This window comes from Lutra lutra, chromosome 10 (genome assembly GCF_902655055.1).
Source record: "Lutra lutra chromosome 10, mLutLut1.2, whole genome shotgun sequence".
Taxonomy (NCBI): Eukaryota; Metazoa; Chordata; class Mammalia; order Carnivora; family Mustelidae; genus Lutra; species Lutra lutra.
The window spans coordinates 84,274,659-84,297,512 of record NC_062287.1 but is presented as its reverse complement, the minus strand read 5'-3'; the positions used below and the strand labels follow the sequence as shown (position 1 = coordinate 84,297,512).

At 34.5% G+C, this 22,854-nt stretch overlaps 1 protein-coding gene across 1 annotated transcript in view; it reads left to right on the top strand.

Annotated features, from left to right (window-relative positions):
• Window positions 1-22,854, top strand: part of DCDC1 (doublecortin domain containing 1) — a 433,096-nt gene that overhangs the window by 3,321 nt on the left and 406,921 nt on the right. The window contains 3 exon segments of the mRNA XM_047690790.1: window positions 2,498-2,563; window positions 9,734-9,903; window positions 16,043-16,212. Of these exon segments, the coding sequence (XP_047546746.1) occupies window positions 16,049-16,212 (164 nt within the window). The 5' untranslated portion in view covers window positions 2,498-2,563; window positions 9,734-9,903; window positions 16,043-16,048.

The window sequence follows — 22,854 nt, the reverse complement described above, 5'->3', positions numbered from 1 at the left end:
ACTTACCTCCCAAATTTCTTAGTTTTCCAGCCTCATCACCTATTACCTCCGTACATGAAACCTTTAAACAATGGGATTTTTTTCTTGATACTTCATCCATAATTTTGATCAGGTGGTTCTCCTGGCTTATACCACTTTTGCTCTTTGCTTCCAACTATCAATTTTATCCCTCTTTCAGACCCATCTCTTCCATCAAGCCTTTTATGCTGACTCAGTCCTTCGAAATTAGTTCCTGTGTTCTGTGAGGGCAGGGACACCTCTCAGAGAAGCTAAGCGCCAGCTACTGTGCAATATCTCTGAAGTGCTAATGATGTGTATCTATGATAGACATGTTTCTCACTATCTTATTTTAAAAAGGCAATTTATCCATTTTATATAAAACTAACAGCAGAAATATAAACTATGTTAGCATAATGGTTAAGAGCATGAAGTCTAGGGTGCCTGGGTAGCTCAGTCAGTTAAGCATCTGGCTCTTGATCTCACCTCAGGTCTTGATCTCAGGGCTGTGAGTTTGGTTGGGCCCTGTTATCAGCACTGGGTGTGGAGCCTATTTAAAAAAAAAAAAAAAAAGCATGAAGTCTAGAGTCAGACTGCATAGGTTTGAATCCAGACTCTGTCTCTTACTGGTTATGTGAACATTTTAAGTTAACTTATCTCTGTGCCTTGGTTTCTTTCTCTGTAAAAAAGGAATAGCAATAGTATCTCCCTCTAGGTTTGTTGTGAGGATTCAATAAGATAATAATGCTAAAAGTAGTAAATACTCAGGAAAGGTTAGCTTTTATTATTATTATAATTAATAGTGAAAAATTTGTTGCTGAGTTTTGAGTAGGAGAACATTAAGAATTCATAGCTTTATTTTAGGGATTTCCAAACAGAGCAAATGAAAGCTACAAACTATTGAGTTGGAAAAATGATCCCCAAACCCAAACATTGTTGAACTATATAGTTTGTGGATAAATTAAAAGCATGGACAAAAACATCTTTTTTTTTTTAAGATTTTATTTATTTATTTGACAGAGATCACAAGTAGGCAGAGAGGCAGGCAGATAGAGAGGAGGAAACAGGCTGCTTGTGGAGCAGAGAGCCCAATGTGGGGCTCGATCCCAGGACCCTGGGATCATGACCTGAGCTGAAGGCAGAGGCTTTAACCCACTGAGCTACCCAGGTGCCCCTGGACAAAAACATCTTAATTCCCATGTCATGAATATTTAACATAAACAAGATAGGCATACATTAAATATTTAATTTCAAGATGACTGACCATAAGTAATCAAGGTGATTGATCAAGTAGAGTTAAATGTAGATATTGATATAGATATAAGTATGGTTATTATAGTATAGATATAGCAGGGATTTAAGACCCTTAGTTGTAGTGATGGCAAAAATCAATCTGTACTCAATTTATCACTTTAGTACTTGTCTGCCCATTAACTAATGTGTACTACACATTAATAAATTCTTAATTTGAGATCTTACCAGTAAATTGTGCTTCTTATTGATGGATAATATTTGTAATACATACAGTGTAGTTCTGCTATTTTTATACTATTATTATATTTACTTGGCTCTTTCTACTGGTTTCATTACCAACTGTTCTTTAATTTTCTCTGAGTTTTTAGGATTTTCACGTCAGTGAACTAAGCTGTATCTATCTTTAGGTACCATAAAATATTATGGTTATGTTCTGAACTTAGATGCTTGCTCCTACAGCAACTTAAAATCTACTCAGAGGATATGAAAACTATCAAGAATTAGCTACTGATGAGATAAAGGCACACACACATATATGCACAGAGTACAGATAGAGCCTTCACTCGCTTACTCATTCAATCAACAAACCACTTCTTCTGTGTCTACTATGTGTCCTATGCTTTGTTACAAGAGACACAAGAGAGTTGGCTGTAGCCCTTGTAAAAGCTTAGAGTTTAAGAAGCAACTGAAGTAACTGTAGGAAGTGCTGTGCCAGAGGAAATGCAGGTGCTGTGACAGTTACTAATTTATAGTTATGTGAATAGAGTAAGACAGATTTCCTCAAAGACTGAAATCCTTGACTCAAATGAGACTAATCCAGAGAGATGCATGGAAGTATTAAGTTTTAAATATTGAAGTATTAGGTTTTAATGGAAGGGAGAAATGAATGGTTAGAATTAGAAAAACATCTTTTTTTCTTTTTTGACGTGTTGTCATAAAGCTTTAGATGGTGTTGAGAATCAGCCCTATTGAACAATCCCACCTCATCTTTTAGAAATAGTTTTTCAGGGGCACCTGGACGGCTCAGTGGGTTAAGTATCTGCCTTTGGCTCAGGTCATGATCCCAGGGCCCTGGGAAAGAGCCCTGCATCCAGTGGGGAGTCTGTTTTTGCCCCTCCCCACTGCTCCTGCTCTCTGTCTCAAATAAATAAGTGAAATCTTTAAAAAAAAAATAGAGATGTTTTTTCATTTTTGTGTTTTGCCCCTTACTCATTGTCTTCACTTGATCTCTCTTTTTTCTTTTCAGTGGTAATCATCAGTGAAAATTCATGAATGTGAGCAAGGCAGTACACTAAGCAGGAGAGACAAAGAGGTAAATACTTTTGCTGACACCAAGCCTATTGCTGTGTTTTTCTTGTTTTTTGACTTCAGTTGTGTCATTGTTCTTTCAATCTCCAATCTTGTTTCAGACCTTTTAGAGGTTTTTATCTTACCTGGAATTTTTGTTCTTGTCTTACTACATTTTTACGTTTGATGTTTTCATCTTCCATGAACCTCTTAAAGATACCGTCTATAATCCATTTTCTGTTTCTTTTTAGTAATCATAATAAATACCAAACTTATTTCCCTCATTCACTTCTTTTTTAAAAAACTTTTTAAATTTTATTTCATTTACTGGTTTGACAGAGAGAGGCCACGAACTTGTAGGGGTAGAGGGAGAAGCAGACTCCCCACTAAGCAGGAAGCCCATCCTGGGGGTTCGATCCCAGGACCCCAGTATCATGACCTGAGCCTCCCAGGATCCTGAGATCATGTCCTCATCTGAAACCCGATGCTTAACCTACTGAGCCACCTGGGCACTCCTTCCCCCATTCACTTCTTTACCCCTTTCTCTTTCTTTTTATGATCATTGTGGTTTTTCTATGAGCTTTCCAATTACCTTGAAATTTTAAACCTTGTGATTATCTGTTTCAACCATGTCATAATGTACATTTATATCCTTGTTTTAAAGCATTTTTCCTTCTCTGTTTTAGTTTTTTTAAACTGAAATTTTTAAAGTTTATTTTAGTCATGTAATTGACTCACAGTAGAAGGTTAATCTGAATGATCAAGGGGTGTTAATTTGTAGGTTAAAATGTGTTAAACAGTTTATATGAAGTCTGTTTAAGTCAATTAGAGAGTATAATGAAGATGTTTCCAGAGTGTTATGGAACCTTTTGAAGTTAGCTTGGAATTAACTCCAATATTCAACCATGGCACCCATCTGAACATGCCATTGCATTTAGGTTTTTAAATTTGTGTATATTCCAATAGATATGAATAGACCTACCTATTTTTTAAAAGCTTGACTTTATTACTAAGATTCTTTTGTTTTTGTTGTAGGAAAGAAATTCATGATTCTGTTCATCATTAGCATAATGAAAAACATGGTCACTCTCATATTGTTTTCAAAAATAAAATGCAACTGGACTGTATACCCAACAAAACATTACTAGGTTTTTTGTTCATGTACCTCTTTGTTTATAAAACTAGATTAGTGTTATTATTATAGATTTTTAATTTTATTTATTTTTTAAAGATTTTATTTATTTGTCAGAGAGAGAGAGAGAGTGAGACAGAGTACAAGCAGGGGAAGTAGCAGGCAGAGGGAGAAGCAGGCTCCCTGCTGAGCAAGGAGCCTGATGCAGGACCTGATCCCAAGACTCTGGGATCACGATCTGAGCTGAAGGCAGATGTTTAACTGAATGAGTAACCCCAATGTCCCTACAGTTTTGGTTTTTTTTTTCTTTAAATACTAGGTATCTCATATAGAAAGGTAGCACAGATAAAGACATAAAATTTGATGTCATTAAAAGACATAAAATTTGATGTCATTAAAAGAAATTATTTGTTCCCCTCTAAAATTATTTGATGTAACATTATGAAACATTTTAATACTGGTTAATATCTTCAAAATTTCAAATTAGTTTATGTTATGCAGAGTTTCATAATATTATGGTCAATTTTAATAGTTGAATGTAATTTTCACATAATGATAGCATTAAGATGAATGAAACATTGCAACTTCAACAGTTCAAAATCCATGGAGATATGAGGGTAAAAATCAAATTTTGAAATATATGCTTTACTTAGCATTAGAGTTACTATATTACTATTTTTTTACTTGTGTCAGTTTACTAGTAATAAACACATTTAGCATTTCAGCTTCTTCTTGCAACCTTTCAGTTGAATTATTTAGAGACTGATGAAAAACAAATCTTACATGCTAAAGGGACTTCTGCAATGACGGATTAGATGCCAAAATAATGAAACCACATGGCTTAAAAAATATACTGAAGATAGATGTTTTTTCTGATGAATTTCTGGAAAATATCATATTTTTAAAATATTTGAAGCAATTCATAGTAATACTTGTTAATCTACTGTAGAAGCACCATGAGTATAGTCTTTTGTAGTTCATTAGCAATTTCTTTAATGAGTTTTTTTGTGTGATAGATAAAGTAACAGACAAATGACAGATTGTTTGCCTTTAATGATTTCCCTGTTTCAAGCCCATTACAAAGCAATTAGAAATCTGACAGCATTTTCACTCTGCATTACTGATCATCTAAAGTGATGAGGAATGAGAGGTGATGAATATTAATTGTATATTTTCATATGATTATCATAAATTATTACCTTGTCTGATGTGCTGCAGGTGAAGCAGGAGCATTAGAGAAAGACAGTCAGATATATTAATTTGAAAGACTATATGATTTTTGTCTTTGTGGTATAAATCCTGATCTGTAGTATTGGTCTCTGAATATTAATTTTTAGTTTTTAGTTTGATTTGGAGTAATGTAAATCACTTTTCCTATTTCAGTACAAGAAAAGGAAAAATTATTCCATAGTACAATGTACATATATCATTTAAATTCAGCATTTTAAAAATCTAATTTAAAAAATGAGATGGTGGGGATGCTTGGCTGGTTCAGTTGGTAGAGCATGTGACTCTTGATCTCAGGATTGTGAGTTTGAACCCCATGTTAGGTGTAGAGATTACTTAAAAATAAAACCTTTAGGGGCACCTGGGTGGCTCAGTGGGTTAAAGCCTCTGTCTTTGGCTCGGGTCGTGATCCCAGGGTCCTGGGATCGAGCCCCGCATCGGGCTCTCTGCTCAGCAGGGAGCCTGCTTCCCTTCTTCTCTTTCTGCCTGCCTCTCTGCCTACCTGTGATCTCTGTCAAATAAATAAATAAAATCTTAAAAAAAAAAAACCTTTAAAAAATGAGATAGTGAATTTGTTGATATGCATACATACAATATTTAGATATATCAGTACAATGAAAGATATACTTAGAAAAAGATTTTATGTTAGTCCTAGGTTAAAGTCAGGTAATCTGGCAAAAGAAGTAAGATAAAAAAGTATAACAAGATGTAAAAAAAGATTTTTCTACGTCCTCTATAACAATTCTTTTGGCCCCAGTTCATGGTAAATGCTATTTACCATGTGTCTTGGTAAATGCTATTTACCCAAAGTGTCTTGCTTTAGCTGTTGTTAGGACTCACGTGCTCTTACTTGGTTCCCAGCCTTGGAGTTTTGGAGCAAAGATTGATCCAGAAACTAGATAATAATATTTAGTACAAGGAGAATTGACAAGCTTATACCATTTGAAATGATTAGAAATATATTTGGATTAATTTTACCAAAGCAAATTAATTTATATTTTGATATCCCACTAATCATAGATTTTAGTTGGTTATTAGTACATACTTAATGAATGGCGTTGAATTTCATTTCACTAATGATACTGTGTCTTGCTTTAGTCCTGTCTTTTTTACCTTTCTGGTGTGGTTTGCTGCATGGCATACATCTTTCAGAGAGGCATGCCTTCCTGGATCCATCTGTATTTATGAAGCTCATAATCTATATGATAATATGATTATAAATCAAAAATGAATTTGTTTATGTGTCTTAGGAATCATTCTCCCTATTTTATATTTGATTATATATATTTATATAGTGTATGTGTATATAAATATGTGTGTATATATATATGTGTGTGTGTGTGTAATACACATATATGTGTATGTATATATATGCATATACATACACATATATACACATACATACACATATATGTGTATTTTCCCATTTTATATCTTTCAAGTAAAAGTGCCAGGCCTTCACAAATCAACTTTTTGTTTCTGGAAACTTGGGGAGAGCCATCTGAAATTCATTACATATTTACTCAGTGAAAATTCAGATAGCAGATAATGATAAAAGCCAATTATCAGTAAAAAAGGTTGAGATCCTTACATTTAGTAGCCCAATTTCATAATATTTTTACTGGCTAAGCTTTCCAAATGTGTTATTCTTTATATCTGATGACCTCCCAGTCTTTTTTTTTTTTTTTTTATAGGGACTTCCTTTATCTGTAAGGCAGATCTAACTAGCACACCTTATAGAATCAGAATGATGATTCCCAATGCCCTCAACTCCTTTCTGCTCATATTCCATATCTTAATGTTAGTCTAGATCTCAAGTTGTTTCTTTCTACAGCACAGCCAATTCTCCTTTTCCTTTCTAATTTTTTCCCCTTTCTTTCTAACATACCACCAACCAACATAGCTATTTGACTTTGGGTCAAAGTCTTTACTTCTAATTGGTTTAGAACTCTTACATATTTTTCCTATGATACCTGAGTTCATAGGAACCTGGGCTGTCCAACTGTGACACTCTTAGCATATCAATAGCTGAGGAAAGACACAGTCCTAAATTATAAATACCGCATCTTCTCTGATAACAAACAGTCTCTGGAACACATTCTACCTTTTCTGAAATCTCTTTCTCAGTGCAAGATGAACTAAATACAAAAATGAGATCTAGGGACCCCTGGGTGGCTCAGTGGGTTTGGCCTCTGCCTTTAGCTCAGGTCACAGTCTCAGGGTCCTGGGATCGAGCCCTGCATTGGGCTCTCTGCTTGGTGGAGAACCTGCTTCCCCCCATCTCTCTCTGCCTTCCTCTCTGCCTACTTGTGATCTCTCTCTCTGTCAAATAAATAAATAAAATCTTTTTAAAAAATAAGGCCTAATGTTTATATTAACAAACACTTTCACACATTACATATTTACTTATTTGATCTATATAACAATTGATAAGGTGGGTAAGGCAGATGCTATTGTCATACACATAAGGAAATAAGACTGAGGAGGAAGAGAGGTGAGATTCATACTCAAGTAAGCTGAGTCCACATCTTATGCATTTTCTGTCACACTGCCTTAGCTCCCATATGTAAAAGCCCTTCTACTAATGACTAAAACTATACAGGTAGAAGAACTTTGAGTTTCCCTGTGCTATCATTCTTCCTTGTCCTTTCTTAGGGAAAATAAGCCCAAGAAAGTTTAGGATAAACCCCAGGTCTGGCCCAAACTAAGATCACAACTCTAGAATTTCTTGGGTTAGTTCCAGAGATCTTTGCATTGCAGACACTTCCTTCATGTTTTCTAAATCTACATGATTATTTTCTTTATTTTTTCTTCAGCTATTAAATTATTGATTATAGTCCTGGCTTGGTAAATAGAAGTATTCCCCTCTGTTTTTAGTATTTGTTAATAATAAAATGAAGTCTGTTTTATCTGGCAAAATTTTTCATAAGGTAGAAACATTCTGGAATGTTGTAAGGTGAGAGTGGAAGAGAGGGACATGACTGCTTTGTGTTGGGAGAGTGGAAGAGAGCAATGTTGGAGTTGTTACTTGCCTCCATTTCCTCCTCCTTTTTTTTTTTTTTAAGATTTATTTATTTTAGAGAGTGGGGAGGGACAGAGGGAGAGGAAGAAAATCCTCAAGCAGACTCCCCACTGAGCTTGAAGTAGAGCTCAATCCCAAGACCCTAAGACCATGCCCCAGACCGAAATCAAGAATCCCTCAACCAGCTGAGCCACCATGCACCCCACCCCATTTTCTTCTTGATTACCCTGCACAGATAATGTCTAAGGGACACTCTTTCTTCTCTAAATTGGGATCATCTCTGATTGATTGTTTATATGGTATTTAGGGTTAGAAAAATAGTTAAGGTCAAACAGACAATTCAGGGACCACATTTTTTTCTTTCTTTTTTTTTTTTTTTTTAGATTTTATTTATTTGTCAGAGAGAGAGAGGAGAGCGAGCGAGCACAGGCAGACAGAATGGCAGGCAGAGGGAGAAGCAGGCTCCCCGCCAAGCAAGGAGCCCGATGTGGGACTCGATCCCAGGACGCTGGGATCATGACCCGAGCCGAAGGCAGCTGCTTAACCAACTGAGCCACCCAGGCGTCCCCATTTTTTTCTTTCTAAGGTATATAAATTTGAATAGTAACAGAAGCTGAGAAAACAGGGGTGGTTAATTGCATAATGAGGAACAATGAGTCTCCTGGTACAATAGATAGCTTAGTTCAACATAGCAACTGGCTCTTGTTTGATTCTGTAAGAGATCAGATTTTTTATTTCCTCTTTCAACTGGTATGTCTTTCCACCTTAGTTACACTTCTGACCCACGTGTGTAATTAGTTGGTTGGTCATATGACACAGAGACTTCTCTCCTTGAAAACTGAGTTCATTTCTTGACTCCACACACTTGTCCTTCTTTACATATCTCCCTTTTCTAACCAAATAACAGCTATTCTTCACACTATTCAAGTTTTGAGTGTTTTCCTGAGTACTTCTATTTAAATACCATTCCATTACTTACCTCTTTCTCTAGTCATAGAAAATCCTTTTAATTTTATTCACAAAACATTCCCTCTTTCCTTCTCAAAATTTCTACCTAAAATGGAGTTATATCTTGTTCCAGTGCAGCATCACTTAGTTGAAGCAACAAGCCATTTAAGATCTCTAGGGAAAAGAAGGGTCAACAAATTGGAAAGAGAATAGGCATCTCAGGGATCTGATATTGGTGGAGCTAAACATAGAAGAGGTCAATATTCTCGACTAGTCATCAATAAAGAGTTCTGAAACAGATTCTTGGGAGAGAGGAAGTGTGTCAATAGCCATTGGTTTAGCAATGAAGACAGTTTTTACATTCTTTTCTTCGTAACTGTTTTTTTGCTTATCCTGAACTGGAGAATAGAATAAGAAGGCTTACAACCCTGAAATAGACTATACTATTCACTTCTTACTTAACAATATGACCTATCCCATTCTGTCAGAAAAAAAAAAGATACTAAGTTCATTGGCATGTATGGCCTTTGAGATATGATGTTGGTTGTTTTCCAGGATTTTATGCCCTTCTAGGTGTTACTAATTGATTGTTTAATTCATTATTGCATGTTCCCAGGTTAAACTAAGCTGTCTAATTGCCAAAGCGCATTCCTCTAATTTTAAAGATGGGGATGTTTTCCCTTTTCCAATCTCCAGGGATAGTTTCCCACCATTTTAAGATAGTAAAAAGAGAGGGACATAATTTAAAAGACTGGGAGGAAAGAGGACAAGATGACTTATTTTTCTTTTGCACCAGTCACATTATTATAACTTATTCTATTCCAATAGTCATAAACATTTGACTAATATCTTAATTCATTTTTCAGACTTCTTAAAGTATAAATTTAGTATCTCTCCCAAGAAAAAACTTGATTTCTCTTCAATAAGAGTGAGTGAGATCATTTCGATGCTTGATGAGGATGTTCTGCTTACAGGCTACTTTAGTCTTCCTCAGCCATTACCGCGCGTGGCTTCTCCATCAAGGAGTTAGCTCAAGGAAAGACCTACGGCACTGCTTTGTCACCTCTTATTTGGCACTCTGCCTAGATGGCAATTTTGTAAGATTTTGAATTCTCACTCTAGGAGGATGTTACATGATAGTTGTTATTGAAATAAATTGGAAGTCAAAATTAATGTTATTGGATTTGAAGGATTTGTTTCCCAGTAATAACTGAGCAATCTTCCTGTTCTGTTTTGGTTGGCTTACCTCAGTAACTTTCAATAGATTTCAAACTTGACATTGTGGCTTATCACATTGCCCCTCTCCAACCCTATAAAATGTATGGCAAGTCCTCTTTACCTGTAAGTATAAACTCAGACCACTTTATCAATATCCTTTTTGTGACTACTAGGATATCTGTAAACAGGAAGATTGTATTTTAATGAAGGGAGAGGAGAAAGGAAAGAACCCTTTGAACTCCAGTTTAGCACATAGGCATAAATATTTTCAGATCATTTATTTGAGTAGTAGCTCATGGATTAGTATTAAACTTCTTGGGCTTCTTTGTGATCCACAGAGCTTTCAGCTTTCCATGGTCAAGTGCTACATTTAATGCATGGCAATAATAAACTACGTAAAATAAAAAGGAATTTCATGCTTGGGAGGAAAAGAATTTTATGAAATTTTATCCTTACGTAAAGAACTGACCATTAAAGTAATCTAAAAAGAAAGGAGGTTTTTTTTTTTTTTTTCCCTGTCTTCATTTTGGAAAATTGACATAAAAACCTTAAGATTTCCCATATAGCATTTTAAAACTTTTTTCAGCTGTTCTATTGCTGCATGATAATCTTTTATTTCTAAAGAATTAGATGTTTCTCTCTCTAAAAGGGAAGGCAAAGCAAGGGTTGAATAATCTTTTACCTATAAAATATGCATATTGATGAAAAAAGTGTATACATTTGAAAAATGGAACGTATTTTTATGCTCCTATTTATCTGTTACTATGGCAACCACCACACTGCCTAGTATTTATGTTGTCTAAGATTCAGGGTACCTTTTCAAAAAAAATAAATATGCCAGAACCATGTATTGTATTTATTTTGAAGCTAAGAAAAATGTTTATTCTAATGCATATTTTTGAAGAAAAATAGCAATAAATAATCTAAACTTCAACCTGGTTTAAATGGTACCTTTTCCAGTGTATGTTTTTAAAATCAAAATAATTACTTTTTTCCATGTTATAAAAATCAGAATAAAGAATAGAAATAATGAATTTTTTAAAAAGATTTTATTTATTTATTTGACAGAGAGAGAGAGAGCCAGAGAGCACAAGCAGGGGGAATGGCAGAGAGGGAGGGAGAAGCAGGCTCCCTGCAGAGCAGAGAGCCAGATGCAGGACTCCATGTGAGAGGGCTCCCTCCCAGGCCCCTGGGATCATGACCTGAGCCAAAGGTGGATGTTTAACTGACTGAGCCACCAAGGCATGCCTAGAAAAAATGAATTTTTAAAACTCATGAGTCAGTCTTAAAAGGTAGTATCTTGACTTTTCTTATTTTTATGACTTAATATTTTGATTCATAACAAATTTCTGAAAATATAAAATAAGAACACTTAGATATTTAATGTTAGCTACATAAATCAGAAAATATAAATGGTTTGCATTTCTGATTGCAGATGGTTCTTTGATATCTATGAATAAAAGATTTATATTTTGCATGTGAAATGAAAGGCATCGCTGTTATTATTTTTCTTAGTTTATTTAAATTATTTTCTGACATGTGTGATACATAAATATAATTTCTTAATGTTAAACATCAGAGTGGAAGTTATGAAGCATAAAATCAGACATGTTTCATGTCACGTATTACCTGTTAAGAAAAACTGCAATACAACATTTAAGTACAACAGAATAGTGAGCATATTGTCTCTGATACTTGTAAACAGGATGGATCTGCAGTTTCACAGCTTATGTTGACAGTATCTTTGTGGGAAATGTAATTATCAAATGAATTATAACATGTCCTAGTATTAAGATTATTAATAATAATTTTAATTGCCTTTTTCAAGATAATTGGATATGCTCTCATAAGTGTATAGGAAAGGAGGTATTGGGCTAATTAGATATTTTGAACTCAGTTATCTTTAAAATATCTAGAAGTTTAACATATATATTCTATATTTTAGGAATTTCTTCTTTTAAGTGAATGGTTTCTAAGTAGAATTAAAATAATTTATAGTCCATAAAAATCTCTCTGATTATCCCTTAATATTCCTCCTTGAGTATAAATCTGATAAAAAATTTAAAAAGTAAATTTTCACTACTGGTAGAAAATAACTCTACAATTGGTCAGATTAAGAGAGAGTATTTTATTCTAGTAATGGGTACTACTTTATGGGTGTTTGTATGCTATGTTTTGGTAGCTTTAGAAATTGTTACATTTCTAAAAAAAAAATCCAATTTGGAAATACACTTTGATCTAGGAATTTAGCTCCTAAAATTTCTTTCAGTTTAGAAGCTTTTCTGTTATATGGTCAAAGGTGCATGGGAACCACAGCTTTATTTACAATAGGAAGTATTTGGAGCAACCAGCTAGGATATTTAAAAAAATAAAAATAAAAAATTAAGTTCTCAAGAAATATTTATAACATAAAATATTCTCATTCAGTGAAAATACAACTGTACATAAACTATATTTAATATGGTCAAAATTTTGTTTAAGGAATAGGCTATAGGGGCGCCTGGGCGGCTTAGTTGGTTAAACGTCTGCCATTGACTAAGGTTATGATCCCAGGGTTCAGGGACTGAGCCCTGCATGGGCTTCACAGCTCCCCCGAGGAGACTGCTTCTCCTTCTTCCTCTTCTTTTCCCTTCCCTCCCTCTTCTCCCTCTTCCTCTACCTGTAGGTCCCCCTGCTTGTGTGTTTATTCTCTCTCTCTGTCTGTCAAATAAATAAATAAAATCTTTAAAAAAAAAAAAAAAAAAAACAAGAAAAGACTGTATCTCAGTGCGTCTAAGTGGCTTAGTTGGTTAAGCGTCCAGCTCGTGGTTTCCGCTCAGGTCATGATCTCATGGGTCACAAGATCAAGTCCTGTGTTGGGCTTCACGCTCAGCAGGGAGTCTGCTTGAAGATTCTCTCCCTCTGCCCCTTCCCATGATTGTGCTCACTCACATGCTCTCTCTCTTTCTCAAATAAATATATAATCTTAAAAAAAAACTTTAAAAATCTTTTAAAAAATCTTAAAAAAAAAATAAAGCAAAATGGTGGTATCTCTGGAAAATCAAAGATGAAAGCCTGAAAGCAAATATTCAAAAATTATAATAGTGACTAGCTCCAAGGATAAGAGATTATAAGAGGCTTTTCTTTTTTTAGATTTTTTCTTCTAATCTTAATATGGTTATTTCTGTAGTAACTCTAATTATCATCATTCAAATTGTTTTTAATAGGATGTTTATAATAGGATGTTTATAATTGTTTTTAATAAGATGTTTTTAATAGGATGTTTAGTGTTTATATTCATTAATGAAAATTTAGCTAATGGAGAAATAATGTTATCTTGTTCAACATTGAATTCATTGTCTATTTTAGAGTCTGGGAATAGTTGGTACTTAATAAATATCTGATAGTTTGAATGGAATAATGATGAGATCAGGAATTAGCAAAGTGGTTTTGGGGAAAACACATTTGGAGGACCACAAAGATGCCTTCTTTATGTTTAAGTAAACTCGATTTGTTTGTCATAACAATGGGTGACAGGATAATAAAGTGATAAGAATATGCAAGAACTGTTGCACTACCCATAATTCTGGTAGCATAGAACAAGCCAGGTGTCCCAGAAGTTTTTAATTTTAATGAAGTAGTCTATTCTATTATTTCTTTCATGGATTGTGCCTTTGGTGCTATAGCTAAAAAGTCATTGTCATATCCAAAGTCATCTATGTTTTGCACTATTTCATATTCTAGGAATTTTATAGTTTGTTTTAAATTTAGCTTGATTCATTTTGAGCTAATTTTTGTGATGGATATGAGGTGTGTGTTTAGATTCTTTTTTTTTTCAAGTACATGTACAGTTGTTGCTCTAGTGTTACTGGTTAAAAAGTTTATGCCATTGTATTGACTTTGCTCCTTTGTCGAAGATAAAGGTGGGTCTATTCTTATGTGAATCTATTCAGGGCTTTTTAGGTATGTCTCATACAGATCTTGTACATATTTCATTAGATTTATGCTTCTATTGAAGCATATTCATTTTTGAGTCTATATTCATTTTTGAGTGTTAATATAAGTAGTAATGTTTTTTAAATTCAAGTGTAATTAATATATGTTAGATTAGCTTCAGGTTTACATTATAACGATTTAACAATTGTATGTATTTCTCAGTACTCGTCAAGTTAATTCTACTCTTACTCCCCTCTATTTCTTTCACCCATACTTCCACCTACCTCCCTCTGGCAACCCCCAGTTTGTTCTCTGTATTTAAGAGTCCGTATTTTTGTTTGTCTCTTTTTTCTTTGTTCATTTGTTTTGTTTCATTCTTTTTTTTTTTTTTTAAGTAGTCTCTATATTCAACATGGGGCTTGAGCTCATGACTCTGAGATCAAGAGTAACATGCCCCACCAACTGAGCCAGCCAGGCCTCCCTGTTTTGTTTCTTAAAATCCATATATGAGTGAAATTATATGTTCTTCTTTCTCTGGCTGACTTATTTCACTTAGCATTTTATCCTAGGTCTATCCATGTTGTTGCAAATGGCAAGGTTTCATTTGTTTTTATGGTTAAATAATGTTCCTTTATATAAATTTATATAAATAAAGTAATATCCATTCGATATTTTTAATCCATTAATCAATGGATAGATTTTTATCCATTCATCTATAGATGGACACTTGGGTTATTTTCATACCTTGGCTATTGCAAATAATACTGTAATGAACATAGGGCTTCATTTTTTTTCAAAAATTAGTGGGTTTTTTTGGGTAAATACCCAGTAATGGAATTAGTAGATATAAAGCCTTTTAAGATGATGGTAATTCCATACTTCTTGTTTTCTTGTCTTATATTGTTTTCTTGTCATATATATATATATATATATTTCTTGTCATATATGCATGCTTTCCTTTCTTCCTTGTATGTCCAGCCCACTAGAAGGGACCATATAATGTGAGTTTGAATATTCAATTCTGCTATACAAGGTAAGAAACTAAATGGGATGATGACACTCCTAAGCAATGTTGAGCATCTGGGTGGCTCATTTGGTTAATCATCTGCCTTCAGCTCAGGTCATGATCCCAGGGTCCTGGGATCAAGCCCTGCATCAGGCTCTCTACTCAGCGGGGAGTCGTCTTCTCTTCTCCCTCTGCCCCTCCCCCGTCTAGTGGGCTCTCTCTCTCAAATAAGTAAATAAAATCTTTTTTTTTAAAGATTTTATTTATTTATCTGACAGACAGAGATCACAAATAGGCAAAGAGGCAGGCAGAGAGAGGGGAGGAGGAGAAGCAGGCTCCCTGCCAAGCAGAGAGTCCGATGCGGGGCTCAATCCTAGGACCCTGGGATCATGACCTGAGCTGAAGGCTGAGGCTTTAACCCACTGAGCCATCCAGGTGCCCAGTAAATAAAATCTTTAAGAAAAATACTTTGGTTTGTATTTCTAATAGATAATATTTTTTAAACTACAAGCACGAAATGCTTATTTTGTCATTTTTTTTTAAGATTTTTAAAATTTATTTACTTATTTATTTATTTATTTAGAGAGAGGGTGAGAGAGCACAAGCAGAGCCTGACATGAGCTTAATCCCACAACCCTGAGATCACAACCCCAGCCGTAATCAAGTCAGATGTCTAACCAATTGAACTGTACAGGTGCCCCCATTTGTCATAATACCATTACCCCTAATATCCAAAACTGAGTGTTGTAACCAGTAACAAATAGCTTAATGAAGACAAATATGCCCAATAAATTTTTTTTAAAGATTTTATTTATTTATTTGACAGACAGAGATCACACGTAGACAGAGAGGCAGGCAGAGAGAGAGAAAGGAGGAAGCAGGCTCCTTGCTGAGCAGAGATCCCGATGTGGGGCTTGATCCCAGGACCCTGAGATCATGACCCGAGCCGAAGGCAGAGGCTTTAACCCACTGGGCCACCCAGGCACCCCGGAAGGTTTTATCTTTTAAATTAAATATTATTCTACTTCATTTTTAGCTGAAAATGGCAAAAAGAGAAGCAGATGATCACAGAGCATCACTTTCTCAGTCTTCTTTATCACCTCTGACTAAAGCCATGAAGGTATCACAGCAGAACAATGCTGAAGACACCTTCAATGGAGACACCATTCACCCAATTTCCAAATGTATTTCAAAAGATTTACCAAGGTAAGAATATTATTTCAGTAGCTTAAACTGAATCCTGAAGGAGATAAAGTACTTACAAAAATTTGTCTATGTAAATGCTTAATATTTTGTAGAGATGATGTCAATAATAACTTGGAGATATGATGGGCTATGAAGGTTGTTGCCTGGATTGGAGCCCTCCAATTTCTTTTATTCTATGGGAAGAAAAAAGATAGATGACGCAAGAAACAGAAATTATCCCTGGAGTTTGACTTGGACAGTAGCATAATGATAAAAACGATAATGGGGCAGATAATATTTGTTCTGTGTCAGTCACCATACTAAACACTTAACCTGCATTGTACCTATTTAGTTCTCTAAACAACCTTGGGAGGAATATAAGGCAGGTAGTATTTAAATATTTCCATTTTGCCAGTGAAGAAACAAAGACCTAGATAGGTTGATTAGCTTGACAAAGATCACAGAGCTTGTAGGTAGAGAACATATGGTTTGAACCCATGTAGATCTAACTCCACAGCAAGAACTTTTAAATATGTATTCTACCACACTTCTGAGAAATGCAAAGCAGAGGAGACAGAGATATTTTTCCTGTTTTTCTTTTCTCCATTAGAAAGCGAAAGAATGAAAAAGTATCTGCAAAGTGTATGCATGTTTGAAGATTTATTTATTTATTTGAGAGAGAGAGAGATCACATTAGGAAGAAGTGAGGGATGGGGAGGGCCAGAGGGTGAGGGAAAGAATCCCAAGCAGGCTCCATACCTAGCACAGAGCTGAGGCAGGGCTCAACCTCACAACCCTAAGATCATGACCTGAACGGACACTAAGAGTTGAAGGCTTAACCAATTGTGATGCCACCTGGGCGCCCCTATCAGGCGTTGATAAACTATTGTCTGGCCAAATGTGGTATCATAGTCTTAACATTAAATAGAAAACATATAGTATAAGAGCACTGAAGAAAATAGTACTACATTTACTTCTTTTTTTTTTTAAGATTTTATTTATTTATTTATTTGACTGAGAAAGAAACAGTGAGAAAGGGAACACAAGCAGGGGGAGTAGAAGGGGAAGCAGCAGGCTTCCCGCAAAGTAGGGAGCCTGATGTGGGGCTCCACCCCAAGACCCTGGGAAAATGACCCAAGCTGAAGGTAGGCGCCCAACAACTGAACCACCCAGGTGCCCCTACATTTACTTTTTATTCCAACTATCTTTTGTGTATTTTTAGATTCTTTATTATTTTGTTAGAGTTAACTGAAATTTTATTTATACAGTTTCTTTCTGCTTTTTCTCATTTTCTTTCTTTGATTCTGATTCTTTTTAAGTCTGGCTTTATTTGTCCTTTTTTTTAAATGTTAGTCTTTCTTTTCATGTGATACTTTCCTACTACCTGGTTTGGTTTTTTTTTTTTTTTTATAGTTTATTTCAATGTACTACTCATATTTCTTTGTTTGAATCCTGACTTCTTTTTTGCCACTATTACCTGTTACCATCAACTTTGATTATGATGTACTTAGAAAATAAACGTTTTCTTCGTAATCTAATGGAAAGTCAAAGACAATGCCCAGAGATCTTTTACTTTCATGAAAAAGAAAATGATGAGTTTCAACCTGAAAGAGGTCAAGTTCATAAAGGCTCAGGGTAATCTAAGATCCTTTGGCATTAATATAATTATCAGAGAGAGAGGCAATTTTCTCTGTGAGTTAAGACATTTTCCCCCTGATTGAGCTTAAAACTTTTCTTGTCTCATTCTTGTTTTCCTTGCCACATTTCTTCCAACATCTTTGTGATTTTTTTATGAGAAATAATTATTAAAATATAGTCAATTTGTTGTTCCTTTACTTATATCACAAGAGATTATGTTTCTTTTCACTAAACATACTGTACATTTTACAAAATATGCACACATGTATTAAATCTATTCATTGCAAGCCATACAGTGACTGGTCACTTTATTCTCATGTTATTACCTGATGCTATTAATTTATTCTGTACTGAATTCACATCATCCACTCTTCTCTCTCTTGTGTTCTTGCGATGTTTTTCCTTTGTCACTCTATTGAATTTTTTTGTAATAGAGTGAAAACTGCTGTGCCAGGAACCTTTCCCCAGCAAGAAAACTAATCACCAACAGTGTAAATGAGTTCAACATATTGTGCCAAAGAAAGTTTGATCCTCCCATTTTATGATTTACCACTAGGATGTCAGATATTTGGAATTAGTAGCCTAATTCCTATGGCTACTTCCAGGAAAGCAGCACAATAAGAAACTTTTCCTACCTAGTTATAGTCTGAGGTATTCCCAAGTGACCTGGAGCAGGACACCAGCCTTGGAGACACGGATGGCAGAATTAATTATTTATTTATTGATAACCAGTATCTATGGACAGTTCTGTCATATTTATAGAAAGTATTTCTGAATCTGAGTAGAATATTTCTAAACTACAATTGCATTTTAAAATTAAGAGAATGTTGTAAAAAATTAGTATCACTTTCTATCCCACACATAAAATATTTTAATGACTTTTAGCTGATGATCATCTAAAGATATAATTTCATGATTTTTATAATAGAAAGTTAAGTATTTTTTAATCCTGATTGCAGTTGAGTGTGTTGCCAACTCTTTTAGTTCCCTGTGGGAGAAATTATTTTTAGTACATTAGATAAATACTGAAATCAGTTTTAAAATGGAATCATCAAGTTGCTAGTAAAAATATGACATATATGTGTTATAAAATACCTGGAATTGCTCTGCAATTGGGGTATTCTTACCTAAATTTCTAGGCCAAGCTAGAAATATAATTTCTTCTGCTGTTGGAAATAAAATTTGGGGGGAACTGTTCACTTTTATTATTATAACTTCTATTATTTACTTTCTATGATGTTTAAATCACATTTTATCTAGTAATTGTAAAAAGTTATTTATATCTTTAGGTTATTCATTTCATCAAGTTGGAAAAAGGTTATGATGAAATTTTTGTGCTTTGTGTACTCCAGAGATTTTATAGCGGGTTACAGTCACCAAACATATGTGGGGTTATTTCTTTTATCAGTTGCATTTCAGTATTTTAAGCTGTTGATTTATTATTGAATGTGCTTAGGGTCATTCTCCCTTATGTTTACATTTTTTATTTGTATTTATTCCAATTAGGGAGTTTAATTACCATTAAAATGGGAATAGGATAAAGATAAATTTTACAAATGACAATATTAAAAAAACATAACTCTTCATGAAGGTTTAAATGCTGCAAGAATATAAAGTGAGAAAGATATGCTTGTCAAATATACAGTATAAATAAATAATTTAGATGAAAATGGTTGACTACATTTAACAAAGAGACTACCAAATAATGAGAGGCTAAAGAGTGGTTGTTAGATTTGATATACTTCATTGTATATTGTAACTAATCGCTATCCATAAAAAATCTATGGCTTCTGTATAAGAAAAAGAGACATTTTGACAGCCAACACTGGTATGAAGCGACAGCAAGTATAAATCCTTGGCAACTGCCATTATCCTGCTGTTGAATTCGTATCTAAACTGTGTGATGACTTAGACCTGCATGTTTGTTATTTAGCTGTGATCTGTCAAAGTAGCCAGACTTCCTACTTATGAATAGAGTTATTAGCCACATGGAGATTTCTCCCATAGAAATCCAAATTCACCAAGGATGCTTTGTTTTCAAAGAGCAGGGAAATAAAAACTCTGTGTCATTTTATGCTTATCCTGAAGTTTCTGGCAAAATGTTCCTGATTAAGTAGAAGTAAAATGTTTAGAAAATACCATATTAGTTTATGCTTTAGCCCATTATAAAATTAGTAAAGATTTTGAATAAAACAAAAAGTGAAGCAAGTGTGATTCAAGAAGTGATTGTATGTTAGGCTACTATTAGCACAAAGTAACAAGATTCAACTGAACAGTGACTTTAAAAACGAGGAAAATGAGGAAGAAGTCATTATCTTACATAATAAGAACCTCAGATGCAAGGCACTTCTAGAATTAAATTCATTGGTGTTTTCAAGGAGCCTGGCTCTTTGGATCTTTCCCTCTGCCATCCTCAGAATATTGGCTAGATCTTTGGGTATAACTCCTCCTACTTGTAAGATGACTTATTACATGTTCACTCAACAGTGTCCAACTAAAGAAAATGGATATTTGATCATGTATCTCTCTCTTTTCTTACGATTTTTTATAGTAATCTCTATATCCAATATGGGGCTTGAACTCACTTCCTCCTTCTAAAAGTACCTTTACTTCTAAAAGTATTCCTCCACATCAAGATTCCCATGCCCTACAGACTGAGCCAGTCAGGCATTCCTGTATTTCTTTTTATTAGGCCAAAAAACATTTCCCCAGATGACTTTGCCTTAAGTCTCATTGGCCAAAACTGGATCACAAGCTGATTACTTAACCTGCAAGGGACAAGGGAAATATAATTGTCATCATGGTGTTAGACACTGAGGATTTAACCACTGGAGCTGATGAGGGGATACCTACCATGAGCATATAAAGTAGATGAATCCTCAAATATAACTGAGGCTTTTCTTTTCAGGAAAAATCAGTGGAATAACTGTTGAATAAATAATATTACTTGACATAACTCTTGGCTTTGGCTTTATTATATTTTACTTCTAAAAGTATTTGTCAATGGCATTTTTGTGACACATTTTGGCATGATGTCATAATTATCAAAGAATAAGTCCTGCATATCAATTACTGGTTGAGTTCTAGTAGAATTATAAAAGCCACATAACAGGGGCACCTGGGTGGCTCAGTGGGTTAAAGCCTCTGCCTTCGGCTCAGGTCGTGATCCCAGGGTCCTGGGATCGAGCCCCGCATCGGGCTCGCTGCTCAGCGGGGAGCCTGCTTTCTCCTCTCTCTCTGCCTGCCTGTGATCTCTGTCTAATAAATAAATAAATAAATCTTTTTAAAAATAAATAAATAAATAAATAAATAAATAAAAATAAAAGACACATAACAAAGTTCTTACCCTTGCAGAGTGGAATATGAAATCACATAACAAATCATGAACCAAATACTTCAATACACAAACTAGTGTATCAGTTCATACAGGACCTGGGAGGATGATTTAGAATAAGTAATGACTAGGATTTAGTAGGATTAACTCCTCTCATTCCCCTAACCCCTCCTCTATTCCCCTAACCCCTGAATTTCTCCCCCATAATAACCAGGACTTTCCCTCACAGTACTAATCACAGTAATTGTAAATTCATATGCATGACTATTTGTATAACATTTCTCTCTTTCACTAGACAATTATTGTTGTTATGAAAGGAGTTCTAGAAAATGTCATCACTCACTGAGTTTAGAGTAATATTTATTAAATACCTGCTTATTGAAAGATGTACAGTAATGGGTATAGATCAGCTGAGTGAAACCCATTGGCAAAAGACTGGTAAGAACTAATGAGGGCAGTGTGGTATAATTACAGCTGAAGAATATTACAGAGGAGCAATGAGCTGCACCAACTGGTAGAAGTCCTTGAATAGGAGATTGACAAGTATGATTTTATTAGTTTTCCTCAAATTGGTATGAAAAGCCACTAAGACCCACTAATGCTATTAAAGCAGAGAAATGGGAAGAAAAATTGCTCTTGTCAAAACTAGAGTTATATCCTTTAATCTTATCATGGTCTATCATTTTGTGTACTCCTCTCTGAGCATATTTTCTTAGAATTTTGGACCTCAGATCTTTACTTAGTTGTTACGTGTGAAGTAAAAATTATAAACCAGATTTAACAAAAATTACAAAAAGTAAAGCATAATTAAATAGTAAACTAGAATATCAAGAGGGCTATAAATTCTACAATGTTTAAGATCTATCCTAGACAATCTTTTTGATTATGATAAAAAGCCGACATGTAGACATGGTGTAGTAGTGTTTGAGAAAAGGATAAAAGCTTAATCTACTAATGTACCTTTCAGCTTTGTAGTTCTGTGACTTACCATATCCATTATATCATGTAAAGAAATTATTTAAAAGGTTCATTTACCAGGGCACCTATGTGGCTCAGTTGATTAAGTGTCTGCCTTCAACTCAGGATATGGTCTCAGGGTTCTGGGACCAAGCCCTTTTTTGGGGTTCCCTGCTCAGTGGGATATCTGCTTCTCCTTCTTCCTTTGCCTCTCCCCCTTCCTCCCTGACCCCATGCTCGCTCTCTCTCCCTATCTCTCAAGTTAATAAAGTCTTTTTAAAAAAGGATTCATTTACCTAAATTGTTACGGTTTTTAATTAACTGATAGTTTCTTCCATACTGCTTTAAGGTTAAATTTTGACATGTTTTATTTCATCTTCATCTCAGCACACACAAAATCCTTAAAAATATGCATAGTTTAATATATGTAGACACATCTCATCACATTTTTTGTTCTTTTTTTAATGACCTAATTTCTAAAGAATTATTCAGTTGCTAAAAGAAATAGTTTTTTCCAATAACTGAAAATAAAATAACTCAGAAGTAATGTTGCTGATGTTGTTTAGAGGAAACATACAGAACATTTACATCCAAGTAAATATCTCCTCCTCTAAAATACTCTCTTTAGGAAGTAATTTATTCTAATAAAAATGCCATTTCTCAAAGTATTTTTTTAGTTCTTTGGATTTGTCATCAAAATCCGTGACACAGTCAAATATCCTCAGTACTGAATG